Below are 21,879 nucleotides of genomic sequence, written 5' to 3' on the forward strand. Positions count from 1 at the left end.
AGGTCTGTATGAAAGAGAGAGAAACTAATCACTGTATATGCGTTTCCAAAAGCTTAATTTCCAAAGGTTTTAAGCGGTCAAAACCATCCATTTGGTAACACTACCTTTTAAGCTGTCCTTATTACAGTGTAATTACTCTGTAACAAATATTGAAGTTGTGTAACAAGTAGTTACAGTGTAATAACAACATGTACCTGGTAGTAATTGCGCTCTGTAATTACAGATGTGTAACAATGAATGCTTGTCACCATGCTTGTTACAAATGGGCATGTTTCCACTAAATTCACCAATTTATATTGTTTTGCTTCTTCTCAGCTGCAATCGATTAATTAACAGCTGTGACAAAGGTTGGGATCCCTTGTGGATGTGCTGGGTGTCTGAGAGATTTGCATAGATCCACACTGCACACTGCCCTATCCCATCTGGACAAGAGGGATACCTATGTAAGAATGCTGTTCATTGACTATAGCTCAGCCTTCAACACCATAGTACCCTCCAAGCTCATCCCTAAGCTTAGGGCCCTGGGTCTGAACCCCACCCTGTGCAACAGGGTCCTGGACTTCGTGACAGGCCGCCCCAAGGTGGTGAAGGTAGGAAACAACACCTTCACTACGCTGATCCTCAACACAGGGGCCACTGCTTATTCACCCCACTATTATCCAGAAGCCAAGATCAGTGCAGTTTCATCAAAGCTGGGACTGAGAGAATGAAAAACAGCTTCTATCTCAAGGCCATCAGACTGTTAAATAGCCATCACTAGCCAGCTACATAATGATAAATGCTCTTCAAATTGTCAATATGAGCATATTATTTTGTACAGTTAGCAATGAAAACAATTACATCAAAAAGACTGTTTGAGTTAAGGGGGTGTGTCACTATCTATTTAATTTAACCACTTTTGCAGTAGAATGTTTTTATACAACCATCCATTTCATATAGGGGATACCTTAGAGATATGGATAAACATGGTTGTGCTTTGTTATACTTCGGGTAGGGGTACCTCAAAAATTTGGGGGACTTGCCACTAGCCTCCACAGTCTCTAAAACTCACAATTTGCTTATTACTTCCAATGAGACATTGGCACCAGTCATTACTATGACAATTCTCTACATCACTAGTTCTACGTCACTACTCATACCTAATAAACGTTGTTCAAGATCAAAATACAAAAAATAAAGATGTTTCTATGTTAAATGCACATGCTTAATATTAGTGGATTGAATGCATATCTTTGCTTAGCTTTACTTCCTAAAGTGTTTCCATTCCCCTTTAAACAACAATGAGCCTTTTTGTGGGTCAAAGGAGTAAGTGAACCAGTATTTCCTCAGAGGGAAACATCCATGTTTTTATTTGTTTGTGGGGTAAAATAGTTTTATTTTTATTTTTTACCACTGACCAATAGATGGCAGCATTATCCCAGCTTAGTGATGACCCTGCATCTCTCAGTTTGATGTTACAGTACTTGGATAACATGATATAGGTTTGAGGGTTTTCCCCACCTGTAAACATGTTTTTTTAAAACTGACTGTGGACACAATCATTAGAATATTCTATCACTCAGTGTATCTCCATTTAAAATATTGTGCCATTTGGATCTGGATAGAATGTGGAGTGGAATGGAACAGCAGCCAGCATTGCAGCGTTGTTAATAAAGTAGTCCTACAAGATATGAAAGACTTGATATTCTGGATCATATTATCACATTCCTATATGTGGACAATACAGAAGACATTGAACTGCTATACCCCCTCTTTTTTACACACACACACACACACACACACACACACACACACACACACACACACACACACACACACACACACACACACACACACACACACACACACACACACACACACACACACACACACACTCACACACACACACACACCCACACATACACACACCCACACATACACACACACACATACACACACAAATTGTATTCCATAGCAGTAATTGAGGTGAACACTGAATGCAATCTAAATGCTGGCCATGGGCCAGTGAAGAGTTCACTGATTCTCTGAATGGCAGTGAGAAAGTGTGTGCAGGTGGTTTGCAGCAGAGTGAGTAAGGGTACATCTCTTCAGTCCGCAGACCGGAACTTGCTAATGGAAGTGACAGCTTGCAGGTTACAAAAGAAAGGGAGGGGGAATTGTGCTGACCGTGTGTGTGTATTGGGCATGGAGTGGGAGAGTTGGGAGCTGGGACAAGACTGCAGTTATGAGAGAAACCTGAGCAGAGATAAAAACTGCAGGACGAACAAATCTCTCTTCACTGACACTTGGCTCATTGGTATTGTGCCTACACCACCCCACCAGCCTCCCCCTCTCTGCAAGGGAGAAGGGATTACAGTCCTGGGGAGATTACAGAATAGAAAGAGGGTATTGTTGAGAAGTCATCGGGATATCAACATCACATCGCCATAATGGAGCACCTGCCACTTCACTGAATGAGAGATTATTTCAGCTGTGGAATGGAGCAACTCAGCATGGGTCAGCCAAAACAACTACTTTGTGGACTTTGAAAAGAGTCAAACAAGAAAATTCAGAGGCAACGTTTGTTGTGGCTGGTGATTTTAATGCAAGGAAACTGAAATCCGTTATCCTCTACAGGATTGGTGGGTCCAACGCGGGACTGTTGAGCTAATGTAGGCTAATGCGATTACCATGAGGTTGTAAGTAACAAGAACATTTCTCAGGACACGGAAATATCTGATATTGGCAGAAAGCTTAAATTCTTGTTAATCTAACAGCACTGTCCAATTTACAGTAGCTATTACAGTGAAAGAATACCATGCTATTGTTTGAGGAGAGTGCACAGTTATGAACATGAACATGTATTAATAAACCAATTGGGCACATTTGGGCAGTCTTGATACAAAATTTTGAACAGAAATACAATGGTTCATTGGATCCGTTTAAAACGTTGCACATACACTAGTGGCCAAAATCTAAATTGTGCCTGGGCTGGAATAATACATTCTCTTGCATTTCAAAGATGATGGTACAGAAAAATACAAAAAATGCATGTTTTTTCTTTGTGTTGTCTTTTACCAGATCTAATGTGTTATATTCTCCTACATTCATGTCACATTTTCACCAACTTCAAAGGGTTCCCTTTCAAATGGTATCAAGAATATGCATGTCCTTGCTTCAGTCCTGAGCTACAGGCAGTTAGATTTTGGTAGGCACATTTTTTTTTTAAGGGGCCGGATCCTTAAGAGGTTTTAAACAACATTTTTATCAGCATGTCACCTGTGCAACTAGAGGTGATAAAACTCTAGATCACCTTTATTCCACATACAGAAACGCATACAAGGCCCTCCCTCGCCCTCCCTTTGTGAAACCAGACCATATGTCTATCCTCCTGCTTCCTGCTTACAAGCAAAAACTCAAACAGGAAGTACCAGCGATGTGCTCAATATGGAAGTTGTCCAATGAAGTGGATGCTAAGCTACATGACTGTTTCACTGGCACAGATTGGAATATGTTCCGGGATTCGTCCGATAACGTTGAGGAGTTTACCAAATCAGTCTCTGGCTTCATGAATAAGTGCATCAACGATGTTGTCCGCACAGTGACCGTACGTAGATACCCCAACCAGAAGCCATGGATTACAGGCATTACAGCTAAAGGTTAGAGCTGCCGCTTTCAAGGAGCGGAACACTAATCGGGATGATTATAGGAAATCGCGCCGGCGAGCCATCAAACAGGCAAAGTGTCAATACAGGACTAAGAACGAATCCTACTATGCCGGCTCTGACACTCAACGGATGTGGCAGGGCTTGCAAACCTTCACAGATTGCAAAGGGAAAACCAGCCGTGAGCTGCCCAGCAAGGCGAGATTCCTAGATGAGCTAAATGCCTCCTATGCTCGCTTCGAGGCAAGCAACACTGAACCATGCATGAGAGCATGAGCTGTTCCAGACGACTTGTGTGATCATGCTCTCCGTAGCTGTTGTGAGTAAGACCTTTAAACAGGTTTACATTTGCAAGGGCACGGGGCCAGATGGAATACCAGGACACGTACACAGAGCATGCACTGACCAGCTGGCAAGTGTCTTCACTGACATTTCAAGCAGACCACCATAGTCCCCATGCCCAAGAGCGCCAAGGTAACCTACCTAAATGACTATCACCCCGTAGCACTCGCATCTATAGCCATGAAATGCTTTGAATGGTTGGTCATGGCCCACATCAACGACATCATCCCAGACACCCTGGATCCACTCCAATTCGCATACCGCCCCAACAGATCCACAGATGACAATCTCTATTGCACTCCACAATGCCCTCCCATAGTGGGGTGGCATGTAGGCTAGCGGTTAAGAGCGTTGGGCCAGTGAAGACACCCTGGTTCAAATCCCAGAGCCGGCAAGGTGGAAAAATCAGCTGTTCTGCACTTGAGCAAGGTAGTTTAACCCCCAACAACAACTGTTCCCCGGGCACCAATGATGTGGATGTCAATTAAGGCAGCTCCCTGCACCTCTCTGATTCAGAGGGGTTAGGTTAAATGTGTCAGACACATTTCGATTGAATGCATTCAGTTGTCTCTGAGTAGATATCCCCTTTCCCATTGACCCAGCTAGACAAAAGGAATGCCTATGTAAAAATGCTGTTCGTTGACTACAGGTCAGAAATTTGGCTGTGTGGTGCCAGGACATCAACCTCTCGCCCATCGTCAGCAAGACAAAGGAGCTGATCGTGGCTACATGAAACATTGATTGGGCTGTAGTAGAGCGGTTCGAAAGCTTCAAGTTCCTTTCTGTCCACATCGATGGAGCTGTAGTGGAGCGGGTCCTCTCTGTAGTGGAGCAGTTCCTCTCTGTCCACATCACCAAGGAATTAACATGGTCTACACACACCCAAACAGTTGTGAAGAGGGCACGACAGCACCTCTTCCCCCTCAGGAGGCTGAAAAGATTTGGCATGGGCCCTCAGATCCTCAAAAAGATCTACAGCTGCACCATTGAGAGCATCTTGACTGGATGCATCCCCGCTTGGAACGGCAACTGCGTGGCACTACAGAGGGTGGTGAGTATGGCCTAGTACATCACTGGGGCCGAACCCCCTGCCATTCAGGACCTCCATACCAGGCGGTGTCAGAGGAAGGCCAAAAAAACATTTTGAAAGACTCCAGCCACCCAAGCCATAGACTGTTCCTCTGCTACCGCACAGCAAGTGGTACCAGTGCACTAAGTTTGGAACCAACCATGAACAGCCTCAACCCTCAAGCTATATGACTACTAAACAAGCTACCCTTCTTTTAACAAACTCACTGGCACTGACTCTATGCACACCCACTGGACTCTACACACACACAGTACTTACACTGACACCCCAACACACACACACACACACACACACACACACACACACACCACACACACACACACACACACACACACACACACACACACACACACACACACACACACACACACACACACACACACACACACACACACACACACTGCTGCTATAGCTCAGGCTATTATCTATCCTGTTGTACATCCTATATGTATATAGCTAGCTCAATTGCCTCGAGCCCATGCACATCAATTCGGTGCTGGTGCTCCCTGTATGTAGCCATGTTATTTTTACCCGTTATTGTTGTTTACTATATACAGTGGGGCAAAAAAGTATTTAGTCAGCCACCAATTGTGCAAGTTCTCCCACTTAAAAAGATGAGAGAGGCCTGTAATTTTCATCATAGGTACACTTCAACTATGACAGACAAAATGAGGGAAAAAAATCCAGAAAATCACATTGTAGGATTTTTAATTTATTTATTTGCAAATTATGGTGGAAAATAAGTATTTGGTCAATAACAAAAGTTTATCTCAATACTTTGTTATATACCCTTTGTTGGCAATGACAGAGGTCAAACGTTTTCTGTAAATCTTCACAAGGTTTTCACACACTGTTGCTTCTATTTTGGCCCATTCCTCCATGCAGATCTCCTCTAGAGCAGTGATGTTTTGGGGCTGTTGCTGGGCAACACGGACTTTCAACTCCCTCCAAAGATTTCTATGGGGTTGAGATCTGGAGACTGGCTAGGCCACTCCAGGACCTTGAAATGCTTCTTACGAAGCCACTCCTTTGTTGCACAGGTGATGTTTTGGGATCATTGTCATGCTGAAAGACCCAGCCACGTTTCATCTTCAATGCCCTTGCTGATGGAAGGAGGTTTTCACTCAAAATCTCACGATACATGGCCAATACATACATTTTTGGACTCACCTTGTTGTGCTTGTTGTGCTGTGCTCATTTGAACAGGAAGGAGGTGCGGCGGTCCTTCATCTGGTATTCTCTGGATTTATAGCTTAAAAGGATAAACATTCGACATTGGCCATGCTGTCAATCCAGCATGACTTCTATCGCGATCAAAACAACTGGAAACCCAGAACTGGGAAATCTCAGACTTCAGTGAGTTCAAGACAATTGGAAACTCAGAACTGGGAAATCTCAGACTTCAGTGAGTTCAAGACAATTGGAAACTCAGAACTGGGAAATCTCAGACTTCAGTGAGTTCAAGACAATTGGAAACCCAGAACTGGGAAATCTCAGACTTCAGTGAGTTCAAGACAATTGGAAACTCAGAACTGGGAAATCTCAGACTTCAGTGAGTTTAAGACAATTGGAAACTCAGAACTGGGAAATCTCAGACTTCAGTGAGTTTAAGACAATTGGAAACTCAGAACTGGGAAATCTCAGACTTCAGTGAGTTCAAGACAACTGGAAACTCTGAAAAAAAAAGACGAATTATGAGGTCAGTGATCTTCAGGTCGGAGCTCTAAAAAGAGGCCCGAGTTGGAAGTCCAAGTTGGATTACCGTTCAAAACATATTTTCCCAGTCAGAGCTCCCAGTTTCCCAGTCAGAGTTCCCAGTTGTCTTAAACTTACTGAAGTCTGAGAGTTCCCAGTTTCCAGTTGTTTTGAACACAATATAAATCATGCTGGATTGACAGCATGGCCAATGTTGAATGTTTATTCTTTTAAGCTTGGGAAAGAGACCCTTAAACACAAACTTGGACCACACACCCACTCCACGGAATAGCAGGCTAGTGATTGCTTTGCAATGCTTGCAGATACCCATTGATTCCTTCCAAACCACTCATTGTGGAATTTGCGATTTCCAACTTGTGTAATGTTTATGTCCAATGGCCGATGAGCATCGATAGGTTTTATCTATAATTTCTCTTCGTAATTTTCTTCATATGACAAGGATTGAAAAGGATTTGTCAGTAGATTGCTGACTTGATTCATGATGATGACTACTAGCTTGCTAGCTAAGATTTTGAAAGTCAGTCCAATCAAAGCTAATGTAGACATAACAAGATTTTACGTAATATTATCTGTGGCCAATGAACTTGAGCACCCAAGGGGCTTGAATATCCGAGCTCTCCCCGTAGATTTTGTGGTGACGTAATGTCCCAATCATTGACAGAACACTGAGCCAATCACGGCCCAACTAGAGAATATTACCAACCCATACACTCTGTATTTTCTGCTGGCTGCCCCACCACCACAGAAAGCACTGAGCTAGGCTGAAACACCTGCATTTTGGGCTGCCTTACTCAAGAAAGCAAAAAACGGACCATGTTGGTATTTTTTTACATTGTTTGCAAACTGATTTTTGACAGCAACAAATGACATATGTACCAGTCAAAAGTTTAGACACACCTACATTTCAGGGCTTTTCTTTATTTTTACTATTTTCTACATTGTAGAATAATAGTGAAGACATCAAAACTATGAAATTACACATATGGAATCATGTTGTAACCAAATTGTTTTTGAATCCAAAATATATTTAATATTTGAGATTCTTCAAAGTAGCCACACTTTGCCTTGATGACAGCTTTGTACATTCTGGCATTCTCTCAAGCAGCTTCATGAGGTAGTCACCTGGAATGCATTTCAAATAACAGGTGTGCCTTGATAAAAGTTCATTTGTGGAATTTCTTTCCTTCTTAATGTGTTTGAGCCAATCAGTTGTGTTGTGACAAGGTAGGGGTGGTATACAGAAGATAGCCCTATTTGGTAAAAGACCCAGTCCATATTATGTTGAGAACAACTCAAATAAGCAAAGAGAAACAACAGTCCATCATTACTTTAAGAGATGAAGGTCAGACAATTCAGAAAATGTCAAGAACATTTAAAGGTTCTTCTGGTGCAGTCGCAAAAACCATCAAGCACTATGAGGAAACTGGCTCCCATGAGGACCACCACAGTAAAGGAAGACCCAGTGTTACCTCTACTGCAGATGATACATTTATTAGAGTTACCAGCCTCAGAAATTCCAGCCCAAATAAATGCTTCACAGAGTTCTCAACATCAACTGTTCAGAGGAGACTGCGTGAATCAGGTCTTCACGGTCAAATAAACCACTACTAAAGGACTCCAATAATAAGAAGAGACAAGCTTGGGCCAGGAAACACGAGCAATGGACATTAGACCAGAGGAAATCTGTCCTTTGGTCAGAGAGTCCAAATTTGAGATTTTTGGTTCCAACCTCGGTGTCCTTGTGAGATGCAGAATAGGTGAATGGATGATCTCCGCATGTGTGGTTCCCACCGTGAAGCTTGGAGGAGGAGGTGTGATGGTGTGGCGGTGCTTTGCTGGTGACACTGTCTATGATTTATTTAGAATTCAAGTTACACTTAACCAGCATGGCTATCACAGCGTTCTGCAGCGATACACCACCCCATCTGGTTTGCGCTTAGTGGGACTATCATTTTGTTTTTCAATAGGACAATGACCCAACATATCTCCAGGCTGTGTAAGGGCTATATGACCAAGAAGGAGAGTGATGGAGTGCTGCATCAGATGACCTGGCCTCCACAATCACCAGACCTCAACCCAATTGTGATGGTTTGGGATGAGTTGGACCGCAGAGTTAAGGAAAAGCAGCCAACAAGTGCTCAGCATATGTGGGAACTCCATCAAGACTGTTGGAAAATCATTCCAGGTGAAGCTGGTTGAGAGAATGCCAAGAGTGTGCAAAGCTGTCATCAAGGGAAAGGGTTACTACTTTGAAGACTCTTCAATATAAAATATATTTTGATTTGTTTAACACTTCGATTTGATTACTGAACACTTTGAACACTTTGATTACTACATGATACCATATGTGTTATTTCAAAGTTTTGATGTCTTCACTATTATTCTACAATGTAGAAAATACTAAAAATAAAGAATGAGTAGGTGTGTCCAAACCTTTGACTGGTACATATTTTTTTGTAGCTAAACAGGTGGGGCTTGAGGGGTGGTGTAATGTACTTCAGTAAAAATACTTTTAAGTACTATTTATTAAGTAGATTTTTTGGGTATCTGTGTTTTACTTTACTATTGATATTTTTTACAACTTTTACATTTACTCCATTACATTCTTAACAGAAAATAATGTACTTTTTACACAATACATTTTCCCCTGACACCTAAAAGTACTCTAAAGTAGTACTATAAAGTTTTGTCATCCCTACAGCCTCTGTTCTGGCAGACTCACGAATACAAATACTGTGTTTGTAAATGATGTCTGAGTGTAGGATTGTGCCCCTGTCTGTCCATAATTAAAAATAATATGAAAATCGTGAAGTCTGGTTTGGTTAATATAAGGAATTTGATGTAGAGCAATTACTTTTACTTTGTACTTTTACTAAAGTATGACACGTGAGTACTTTTTCTACCACTATACTTAAGTACATTTAAAACCAGATACTTTTAGATTTTTAATCAAGTAGTATTAGTATCAGCAAAACTCAAAATTATGGAATTTCTGGTGGAATAATCGTGCCAAGGCGCTGTTCTGGTGGCTCATGGTCGCCCAAAGCCCTATTAAGAAACTTTATATTGGTGTTTCCTTTATTTTGGCAGTTAACTGTAGATTCAAATAAAGTTCCTATCTATTAAATTAGGCAGAATTCTGTTTTTTTTGGCTGGTGTCAAAATTACCCCAAAGGACTTGTTTTTTGTTGTTGCTTTTTTTGGGGGGGGGGGCTTTTTTGGGGGGGGGCTTTTTGGGGGGGGGGGCTTTTTTGGGGGGGGGGGCATATTTTTTATTCAGAAACACTAAACAATGATTTAGATGTATTATTAACAAGTTATTTGACAAAGTCTAGAAATTTTGAAGAATTTGGCCTATGATCAAAAACGTGCCTCTGGGATCAAAATTACCCTAGTTGGTAGTATGAGTGTTAAATTAACTAGGCTCCTGGATATTTATAACACCTGAAATATTGTTGATATTGCTCTAATGTGCATGATGTACCTTTCACACAACAGTGACTGCTTGTCTGGTAGCTCTACTGATTGTGCAACAAGAACAAACATTTTACTCACACTGTTAAACATAGCTGAAATGGTTAGAATTAGATTTATGCCTGCCTATTCATCTGTACTCACTGAACAGATTATCTAGCTCCCACGCAAACGCTTTTCAAAAAGTTCACAAAATACTTTAGGCAAGGCAGTGTTCTTCTGTTGATCTATTCTGATTGAATGTTTTTACTATATGGCCGTGATCATATTCAAGGGATTATATCCATAGCACAACACACATGCTTCATAGACAATCAAACTCTAACTTTAAACCATATGATGTGTGCTGCCATCAGCAGGCAGGCTTGTGCATTCTTTCCACTGAGGTCATTAGAGATAAGGAAATATTGACCTATTCATCCTCATAAAGGTTTACAGAGCATGAAGTGGATGTGGTTGGAAGGAATATTCTTATGAAATTAAAATAACCGTACACTAGTTGCTTGGGCAACTGCAGTCTAGAAGGCTGGACAGTGGTGATGGCATATGAAGATGACATGATGGATTGTCTTCATGTGAATACGTGATGACTAATTGGATTTGCTGTGTCTTACATTGAGAAATAAAGAGATCTGAAAGGGACTGACAACACACCCAAGCATACACACGCACACGCAGGCAGACTGTTACAATGATTACTCATCCACCTCTCAAAGAGTCAGGGAAGCTTCTTCACAAAGAGGAGTAGGATGCATTTTCTGCCCAAAGCCAAGAGCCTGCATACTTTAAATAGATATTCATCACTGTCTTTCCCTATACAAGGGGGAGATACATTAGGAAGGGGATCATACTGCATGTGTGTGTGTGTGTGTGTGTGTCCATGTTGAATGTGAGAGGGGAATGAGGAGGGGGTTGACACAGGACAGAGAGTGGGAGAGGTAGTTGCAGATGATGGGAGATGACCATCTCTAAGTAATGGGTACCATGTAGACAAAATGCCTGTACCATTTAATAACGGATAAGTGAGATCCGAGGAAAGACAGCTTTCTTGGAGCAGCCTTTGGTCTTTCTCTGTGAGTCATACACAGAGTGTGTGTGTGTGTATTCTCTAATGAGGCTACACTATTTAATGATTATTGAATTGATGTCTTAAAATGTCAGATGATGCTTCATTAATAACTTTATCTGGCTTTTTGTATCAAGCTACGTTTGTATTAGATAATATTGTCAACAAGATATACGATGCTAATTAGCAGCAATGGTTTACTTTTAGTCCAACATATCCTCCCACGGACTCCCACGTATAGAATAGGAATAAAAGCTTAGTCACCGACTCCTCTGATTGGCTTAAAGGGCCGGTCTGTCATGTCAATGCAGTGACCCACTGTGCTAAGGAAATTCCCAGGATAAAGCGGGAATGGATCTCACGCACAAACCGCGTTCACATTGATGTCGGTGGAATATAAAAATAACATCTTAAAAATGACGCAATATGTTCTTGGAGGTAAGAAACGTAATTATAATTTTGGTCAGTTCTGTTGTACTTTGAAATTCAAGTTAAATTGATACGAATTATGTCTTATTGTGAATTTGCTTGTCTTCATCTCAAGATGGAAACAAATGACAAGCTTAATACTTTATGAAAACCAGATCTCAATTTATTAATTTATAATTCAACTTCTGTTAAGGTGGTGCATAGTTTGCATACTAATAGATACACAATTTTACGTGGCTTTGTAAATATTATTTGATGAAGACATCGAGGACCAACAGGTTGCAAACAGCAGGAAATACCAACAGCATGAAGATGACGTCTAATACAGTAACAATGTGGTACACCTTTTAATGGATTTCATTTAAATTCGATTGTGTAAGCTAAAAATGACTAGTGGAAATGTTCTGGTGTAGTTTATATACATCTGGTTATAAATGCATACATGTTGCTATATAAAATAATATATTAAATAGTATTCATTTTATTTGGGCTTTTTCTGCCTCTTTTTGATATGTAGTGGTTTAGCAGGCCATGTAATGCAAAGAGACACAGGAAATCTGTTGCTCTCTGTTTTAGAATTTATAGAGACCAACAGATTTCCTTGTAGTCATATTAGCATAGGAATTAGCTGGCGCAGTTCTTTATAAGAGGCATTGCCTTCACTTTAGAGATGTATGTAAACTGGCTAACAACATCATCCCTGACCCTGTAATGTCTAATAACACTAGCTTGAAGCATACTGTATTTCATTTGTGGTAACAGACTGCATAACAATTTCTATATTAGGCTAGTAGCTGTCTTATCGATGGCTGTGTTTCAGCAATGACTAAAATGGACCCGTGCAATAAATTACACCAGGCAATAATATTTTTCCTGATAAGGATCATCGGCTCACTGTCCACAGTAGAGAGCCTTCATCTTTTCCATCCACCATCTGGCCATGATAATGTCTCTGAATGGCTCATGCCCTGGTGAGTCTTGATCAGAGTGATCTCTGGTTCACATTCTCCTTGAATATATATTTATATATATTTTTAGAGCTTCTCATTCTCAATCAAACAGATTGGGCCTGATGGATGAGTCATAGTCGGAGACTGTCTGTCACAAAGTGTTTGTTACAGGACAAGTTACTTTTTGGTGTCTGAAATGGCACCCTATTCTCTTTATAGTGCATTGATTCTGACTAGGGCCCTGATCAAAAGTAGTGCACTAAAGAAGTAATAGGGTAACATCCCTTGGTGTCCCAATTACATTGCTTATAAATCTGTAGTCAAGTGAGATGAGATGAGAGCTGATATCGCCTCCTACACATGTACTAAGCCTCAGGAAAGCAGGAAATGTGACTCCACCGCATTCAGTTCAGTCTGCTGCTCTGGTTTAAATCAAAGCCCATAATTTCCATTTCCAATAGAGGACAATTAGTTAGGATTAGGACCCAAAACATTTCCTGTTTAATCTCATAATGGATGACGGGTGTAGAAACATAATAAATTAAGGGCTGTATTGGCAAATAAACAAGGTAAATAGAATTATGTTCAATGATTCATAATGAATAGGAGAAAATTGATGGTGGCCTCTCTCTCGCTCTCTTTTTCACTCTCTGTGTTTTTCAGTCACTAATGTAATTGAAACGTAACCCCTCCTGTGTCCAGTCCACCTGCAGATTCTGCTGGCAGTGGGTCTGGCAGTCTTCTGCTTCTGCCTGGTGCTGGGCTGTCTACTGTGTTGGCGGAGAGGGAAGTATCATCCACCAGAGGACAAAGAGGCAGCAATATCCCCTTCCTCAGCCACTTGTGAACGGGTTACCGTGTCCCTGACCCCCTCCTCTGGCACCTTACCCATCAAGCAGCAGTATGAGGAGCTAGACGGGGATGTCCTGGACCTCCCCTCCCCGAATAGCAGCTCCTCCCCCTCTGAGGATGACCTCACCGCCCTGCCCTTTGAACCTCGCCCCCGGTCGTCCTCCTCCCAGCTGAGGTCCTCCCCCAGGTCCTGCTTTCCCATGCGTCGCCTCAGCACCCCGAGTGTGTCCTCCTCCTCCCACTACAAGCCTTCAGGCCATGGCCGTGCCTCCCTGCCCTCTATCTCCAAACTGGGCCTAGTCTCCAAGACCCGTCGGGCGCTGGAACGCCGCTGCACCGTGACCGGTGACAACTTCCTGTACAGCGAACAGAGCCGCCTGACCAGCCCTGGCAATGTCATGCAGTCTCCTGGCCTTCAGGGGGAGCTGTCCCAGCCACAGTACGGCTCCAGCTCCCTATCCATCCCCACCAAGCCTGCTCCTCTCCTGCACTTCTCCCTGCTCTTCTCCCCGGCACGGGGCACTCTGACAACCAACATCATGGGCCTGTCCGGGGCGGCACGGCGGCGCAGTGGGGTGTTCGTACGAGCCAGCCTGCCCCCGCTCTGCCCCTCACCCCAGCAGGGGGCGTCTCGGCGGCTTAGCCTCAGCCCAGAGATACAGTGCCAGAGCCTTGTGCTACAGGTGGGCTCTGTGGAGGAGCTCCGTGCCTGCACCCTCCGGCTGGCTGTGTTCAGCAGGGACTTCTCAGGCCTGAGAGAGACAGCGCTGGGGGAGCTGGAGATGCCTTGTGGGGAGATGGACTGGGAGCCAGACACAACTGTCCCCTACACCAGGGAGCTCACTCCCACCAGGAGTAGGCTGAAAAAGGTAACACGTCATTTTACAAGCCTAGGGCACTATCATAGAAATAGAACAACAAGATAGATATACTGTATAGTCATTCTATTTCTATGGGCACTATAGCCTCACAATCACTATCTATCTCCCCACCATCTTAGACCACTTTTTTTCAGTTAACTTTAAGCACAGAAAAACTACACACACTGGGGCTATGAATAGTCCATATCGTGTTTTATCTATGAGGGAATGTGTCAGGCTAGTCTAATCAGAACAAGGTCTGGGCCATTAGCAGCTTTTCCACTGTTGTTGGACATGGTGACATTGTAGTTTGTGACTGGAGAGCAAACATGTGGAGTGCAGTGAGCAGTGGGCTGTGTCCTCTGTGGTGCTGTGGCGGCTGTGCCAGAAGGCATTACTGACAGCCTGAGCTGGCGAGGGTGTGGGTGAGAGGGAGAGAGCTAGGCCTCAGGCGCTGGGCTGAGCGAGCATGGTGATGTATGAATGGACATTATGTAGACACCATGTCTTATCAGTGGATCTCTGCGTGAGGCTGGGTGGCAGCATGCAGGCACCTCTGATCTCAGCTGCAAGGCACAGAGAGATGTCATGCATGCTGTACATGTATGAAGCTCAATGAGTTATCACCCAATGAGAAAACGAATAGAAGTAGAGAGATGGTAGCTGATAGGTGGTGTGAGGATGTAGTTGTGATCTCTAATGGTACTGTAGTGGTGCAATGAGATCAGATGAAAGTTGCCATATTACTGTAACCTGTTAGCATTATAACACTATTGTTTACATGATGTGGGAGGCCAGGGACTGATGTGGCAGGGTTTGGAGCTGGTGCAGAATACAGACAGGATGGTCACTTTAGTTTGAGATCCGGAATCAATGGGTTCGTCAGCCCACTTACAGGTTACTCAGCATTTGACTCTGCAATGTCATGCTTTAGCCTGATGGGACATACTGACCGAGACAGAGCAAGTGATGTCTCCCTTGTTGGGTGATCTCCCATTAGACTCCACTGGTCTCACAAACACAGGCAGGCTTACAGCTGCATGCTCACTAGGTCTGGGCCCAGGGCGCTGTCGGCTCTAAATAATCAACTAATGAGTTTCATTATGGATGATAATTTAGTGGCAACAACATGTCGTTCTTTTTACGCTGTGTTTTCTACTTTAGTTACCTCAGGACACAAAGAAGAACATGTGCTTAATAAAACAACAACACATTGTGCTCGTCTCTTCTTCTTATTAACTCAGCCTCTCCCCTCCCAGAGTATGAGTTCCCAGGAGACGTTGGGTCGTAGGAAGAGTTCGCTCTGTGCTGCTCCACGGGCCCTGGGTCAGCTCTTCATTCTGCTGCAGTACCAGACACTGGCCCACCGCATCAAGGTGATGGTCCGCAAGGCTGAGAACCTGGCCAAACTCTCCCGGATGCCAGGAGCAGCAGGTATGATAGGTCCATTTAGCTTTCATCCCAAGCAACATACAGAACTGTCGACATTGACAGTGATACACATGCAGGAATCAATACCACAACTCTGGTGTTGCCGGCACTATGCTTTAAGCCACTGAGCCATTATTTAGAACCACCCCAGTCAAGCCCTCAACCTCACAATCCCATATCCAGTCCCAGCCTTAGTCACAGTCATATTCCCAGGCCCCTGCAGCCCTGATTGAGCTCCTTATGAGATTACAGATACTGATGGGCCTCCTGTCATTTCCCCTCTCTCTCTCGCTCTCTCTCTCTCTCTCCATTTTTCATATTGATTGTTGCTCTCATGTCCCTACAGATCACTACGTAGTCATCAACCTGCGTCAGGATGGGAAGGTGATCAGTACGAAGGAGACCAAAGGGGCGGGGGGACACAACGCTGTGTGGAACGCTCCCTTTCTCTTTGACCTGCCTGTTGGTGACATCACTCAGCTGCCTCTTGCTCTGGAGTTCATCATCATGCAGGTAGGAATGACTCAGTGGTGAAGAATTAGGAGAGTGCAACCACGGATAATGTAATAACAGATAATGTAATTACTTGTTTGTCCACAGTTTTTTATTACATCCTCAATTATGTTACAAGTCTTCCATCAAATGTATATTCTGTGCATTTGCATCTTACAACTATCTGTATGTTATTTTTCTACAAAAGACATGTCTCAAACTACTTCACTGTATATGGTCAGAGAGCAACCAACAAAACATCTATCTTTTCAACAGGGGCGGCTCTACACGAAGAGCAGCATGCTGGGCTGTGTGTTGATTGGCTGCGAGGCCCCGGAGGCAGGACAGGGACACTGGAGGGACATGTGCAGGCAGGGACAGGTGGAGACAGCGCACTGGCACCCCATCACACCAGCAGTCTTTTAGGACTTTATAGCTGACCTCTACCTGTGTCAGGAGGGTCAGGGCGTTGCTGGAGAGAGGACAGGTGATAGAGGGCTTGCCAGACTAATGGGACACGCACAAAGGACGAACAGCAAATGGACTATCAGTGGTGGCACCTGTAAACATATTGTGACGTCATTGCTTTTAGACTTGTAGTATCTGATACTTACTGTTCCACACTGCCCTAACAGTGAGATACAGGCCACAGGACTGACTGACACTACTGCTGTATGATACGAGTTGCATGGATTTGTGTTATGTGTTGGTGCTGTTTGTATCATAGAGGACAATCTGTCAGTCCCACACATCTTTAAAGCTGGAATCCTTAATTGAAACAACAGCAAAGCGGACAACCCACCTGTGTTTTGGTAAAAGGCTGAGGGATGAGCCTGGAGAAAGATAACCGCTCTCAAATTCATAGTCACGACTGAACATCCATGATATCAAAATGATAGTTTTAACCATGTTTTAAGGCTATACAGTGTTTGTTTACATTTACATTGTTTACAAACACTGACGTAAAATAAGCTTGTATTTTGGGTTCTGATGGAGTAGGACAGTTGAAATAAGCTCATTGAGGCATTACCAAGTTAGATTTTTCAAGAATCAATGGGTATATACTGTATCATTAATTTATAAGTCCAAAAATGGGTGTAGCAACTAAGGATTCCAGCTTTAAAGACCATTGTCTGAATTTGCTCTACTGTCAATGATTATTAAGTCATGGCCAAAACACTTCTAGTTGTGGTTTACTGTGACGTTCTGTGTCAGTATTTGTCCCCAGCATTGATCTCTGTTTGCTTTGTTTGTGTTGTGGTCTGTGCTACTTGCATGATTGGGATCTTTGCCAGACATTAGCGTGATTGAAAAAGTGATATTGATCGTCATGCGCTATACTCTGTCATGGACTACTCATCCACCATCCACTGTGGCAGGATGATAACAGACATATGTGCAGTACTTGTATAGGTGTTGGCCTGAATCATTACATACCATATATCTTTACCTGGACATAATCAAGCCTGTACCAGAGAAGCCCTCCAAACACCTTCATGAAGACAGGAGTCTGAAAAGCCATTTGTGTACATCAATCAGCCATCAATTGATGACTGTAACTGTGTAGGCATGCTTTTTAAGGGACTTATACTGTACACATTCTGTCATGGGACTTTCAATTCTTTTAATCAGCATTGACAAATGGATGCCTGTCTTGTCTTGCTAAAACTGCATATTTCTGCTTTTTAACAGAGAAAGCTCTCACAGTTGACATGTGTCTCTGAATGATAGTGATGTGATGAAGATACCATAGGTTCTGTCATATTTATAGATAGTATATGTCCCATGCACTAGAATATTACATGTACCTAACATTATTACAAAAAAAATACCACTGTTGACTAGTGGAGTAAAATGGCTGATATGGAAAGACATGTAGAACTCAACCTTCAGTTGTTGCCGTTGTTTCTTATGTATTTCTGATGGCATGCCCTTTTGATGGTTATAAATATCCATATGTAACAGTGTTGCTGCCGTCCCTCTACTTGCTCCAACCTGGGCTCGAACCAGGGACCCTCTGAACACATCAACAACTGTTTCGCACGAACCATTGTTAGCTATCGCTCCACAAAAGCCATGATGTTTGCAGAGCAAGGGAAACAAGTACTTCAAGGTCTCCGAGTGGGTGACGTCACCGATTGAAATGCTACTAGCGTGCACCGCTAACTAGCTAGCCATTTCACACTGGTTTCACACGTTGTGTAACTGCTGCCCTTTCTACTACTGTATGTGTCACTGAAATCATGGTCCCGGATATCAATTTATAGCTCAATCACTTATACAGCACTTATATTGAATGTGACAGACAGGACATCTTTACTGTTGAATGGTCTATGATGGAGTAGGAGTTGAGAGTTAGAAGAAAATATACATTCTATATGGGTTTAATCTAGTAGAACTAAAACATGCCAATGTAAACAGTGCGATAAGGTTTGATCTGTGATTTCTATGAAAGCCCTTCACGTGATACCACAATGACATTGTTTCATTTTTTACATTTCTCTAATCTGCCACTTTCCCAGACAAGGTATCTTAATGGGTGTTTGATCATCTGTTCTCATTCCCTGTGTGAACCCTTGCTGATCCTGCACAGTAGAAACATACTGTTTGCCTGCACTACATCTAAACAGGAGTACAGGTTTCAGGATTATGGTCAAATTAGAGAGATTCACAGGATTTGAGAAAGTAGCATGGAATGCACATACCTCCAAAAGGTTTTGGATATCTCTGCTTATTTGTCAAGCCAGTATCAACTGTTGCTGAAGGCTAAGTCACTGTCACCCTCAAGAGGGTTCACCCATTAAAACAGACAGCAAAGAAGGAAATGTCTTCAAATTTAGCTCATAAAATGTGTTATTCATGTGCTCTAAGAGTCAACACACTCATATAACATACAGTACGTCATGCCCACCTTTCAGTACTCTCACATTGCGAACATCACCCATATCTATCCATAGCAACACACCAATTATCATAATTTTGAGTTCTAGAGTGACCATAATAGGCTGTGGATCCAGTCCCTGGTAGCTGTCTGTCCATTAGCCAGACTCATACAGGCAATACAGACCGGCTGGAGCTGTACCATACTCTACAATTGTGGACAGGAGGTTTAGCCATCAGTGAAAATCAGAACATGATTCTTTTCACTGCTTGCGGACATCACGCCTATTGATCATGGTTATGAGCGAAAGCAGAGCAAGGGAAGATCAATATCCTTGGCAAGGCGGGTAAAGACACAGAGGGAGGTGACTCACCTTGAGGGGACAGCTGTTTTTAAGAGAGGTTGCTCCCCCCAGAAAGAGGCTGGTGGATGGAAGTAAAGGTCAGTGAGTGAGACTCTCAGGGGAGACAGAGTTAGGCTGAATAGTAGAGGACGCGGTCCACAGTTTTGGTTTTGGATATTAGGACCCCCATTAGCTACTGCAGATGTTACAGCTACTCTTCCTGGGGTACACATAAAACATACAAATACGTAACAAAGTACAGAAGAGTTATATATAGGAAAGACACCAAGAGACAGCAAACATTATATTTACACTCTATTCATATATACGTATTCATATTATTATATACAGTACAGTTAAATTAGATCTTTAGAAAGAGGTGCTATGATATGTTTTTCAAATATTTTTTTAAAGCTAAAATACATTTTAAAAAACTGCCACCTCTGATGGTTGAGCATTCCATGAGGACATGGCGACGCATTAAAAAGTTTTTGGTTTATGTACCGTAAAGAATCCTATAGTTGTGTGTCTGGTGGGGTATGTATGTGTTACTGGCCTCAGTCTGTAGCTGAGGTGGTCTGTAACAATAAAAAGAACTGACACAAGTTTACGTCTGCAAAGTTCTGGCTCTTAATCTATTCATTAATGATGCGCGCGCTTGGCCAGAATTTGCTGTTCTGAACTACACAGCGCAACAGCGCCATCTATTGGCCCGATGTACTACTAACGCTAAAGCATGTAGAATATACCATTTAGATTAATTAAGACAAATACATAAAGAAATTGGTTTAAAAAGATAAAAAATAATAAAGGGGTCTGTTTTTAATGACTTTGTTTTCAGCTCATTACACATGTCTGTTTGAAGTATATGCAGATAGATTATACAAGCGGTTAGGCATTTTCAACACACAAATGTTTCTTTAAAAAACTAGAAGAGAAGTAGTCAATTTCTCCTCTAACCTCAACCATGAAATACTATCATCCATGTTGTTGATGTTAGTTCTGTGTGTGCATTTCAGGGCAGTAGCGGTGCATGGGTAAAATCACTGGGGAAGCCAACCTAGAAAGAAATGCCATATTAAAACCTGTGTTGTGATAATTGCATTGTTTGATCTATAACCTGTTAGTTCATATGCTTTGCGACTGTGATATATAGGCCAAAGGCCGAGACAATGAGATGCAACAGAGGCAGAATCAATTCAACCACACCTTGTGTTTCATCACAAAACCAGAGAGCAACCGTTGTCCAGTGAAGTCCACAAAGCATATTGCATGTAACAAACAGTTACACGACCTATGGTCAAGCGAGTTAGTGTTTCCGACATTTTCGGACTACTAAACAACTATTGATTTACAACCCCGGAGAGTTACAGCAAGTCGCAAAGAAAACAGGAGCTGCCTCCACTTTTCCAGCACCATTTCAATTTCAACATCATCAAGTCACCTAGGCTTAGCTTAATACAGTGACAACTAAAAGATACCAAAAACAATTGAGCCCAATCAATGTAAGCTAAATATGATGTGGCTGTCCATGGTTCTGTTTTCTGTGGGTGTATGCGCGTGCGTGTGTGCAAGTAGAAAAACATGTTGACTCACCCTACTTGTAGAGAAACGCCAATGCCAACCTCCTCTCTTTCACAAGTACACACTTTTATTTTTTGTTGTCCTAGGCTACCTGGCTAAAATGCTTGCTCGCTAGCCTAACTTCCTTTAAGGGCAACGTTAGTTAGCTAACATTAGCCTTCTACATATAGCTACATATTGAACTTACCTCTCAGACCAGGGGCACAATGTATGAATTAATGGTTGGATCAGAATCGCTGTTATAATGATTAGCCAGTACAGAGAATTAAGTAAAACCACAAATCCAAATCCCTATCTCCATCCATGGCAAATTTAGCAAAGGGACCATTTTAGCTAGCTAGCTACCCACTGGAGGACAACAACACAAAGAGATGCAACAATTCAAGTTCTTTCTGTTAATGACGTACACTCTCGATGTGATGTGATTGGTGTGAAGCCAATTTATTTTGGTATGCCAGGACCATTCACAGTTGAGCTCAATGCTGATTGTCTATTATTTTATACTATTTTATATCAAGGGAGGCCAAATGCTTGCTGTCTTCCCTTTCATTCGATACTACAGGAGGCAAAGTCATTCTCTTTTTGACCAGACAGCATCAGAAAGATGGCCTACACATACAGAGACAGAGGGGTGCTGTTTCACTCACTCGGAAGCTTTCTCCAGTGAGATATATTCAGCCTCTTGTGAATTGAAGGACAATTCTGAAACACAGAGTGACGAAAGA

The 21,879-nt window shown here is 42.6% G+C and overlaps 1 protein-coding gene across 1 annotated transcript; it reads left to right on the top strand.

Moving 5' to 3' along the window:
* Positions 1–11,659: 11,659 nt before the first annotated feature.
* On the top strand, positions 11,660–18,313 carry LOC109895002 (synaptotagmin-4-like). Its single transcript, XM_020488659.2, has 5 exons — positions 11,660–11,770; positions 13,414–14,432; positions 15,683–15,857; positions 16,201–16,367; positions 16,623–18,313. The coding sequence occupies exons 1-5, from the start codon at positions 11,716–11,718 to the stop codon at positions 16,770–16,772; spliced, it is 1,566 nt and encodes a 521-aa protein (XP_020344248.2). The 5' UTR covers positions 11,660–11,715; the 3' UTR covers positions 16,773–18,313.
* Positions 18,314–21,879: the final 3,566 nt, after the last annotated feature.

This window comes from Oncorhynchus kisutch, linkage group LG8, assembly GCF_002021735.2.
Source record: "Oncorhynchus kisutch isolate 150728-3 linkage group LG8, Okis_V2, whole genome shotgun sequence".
In the NCBI taxonomy this organism is placed as follows: domain Eukaryota; kingdom Metazoa; phylum Chordata; class Actinopteri; order Salmoniformes; family Salmonidae; genus Oncorhynchus; species Oncorhynchus kisutch.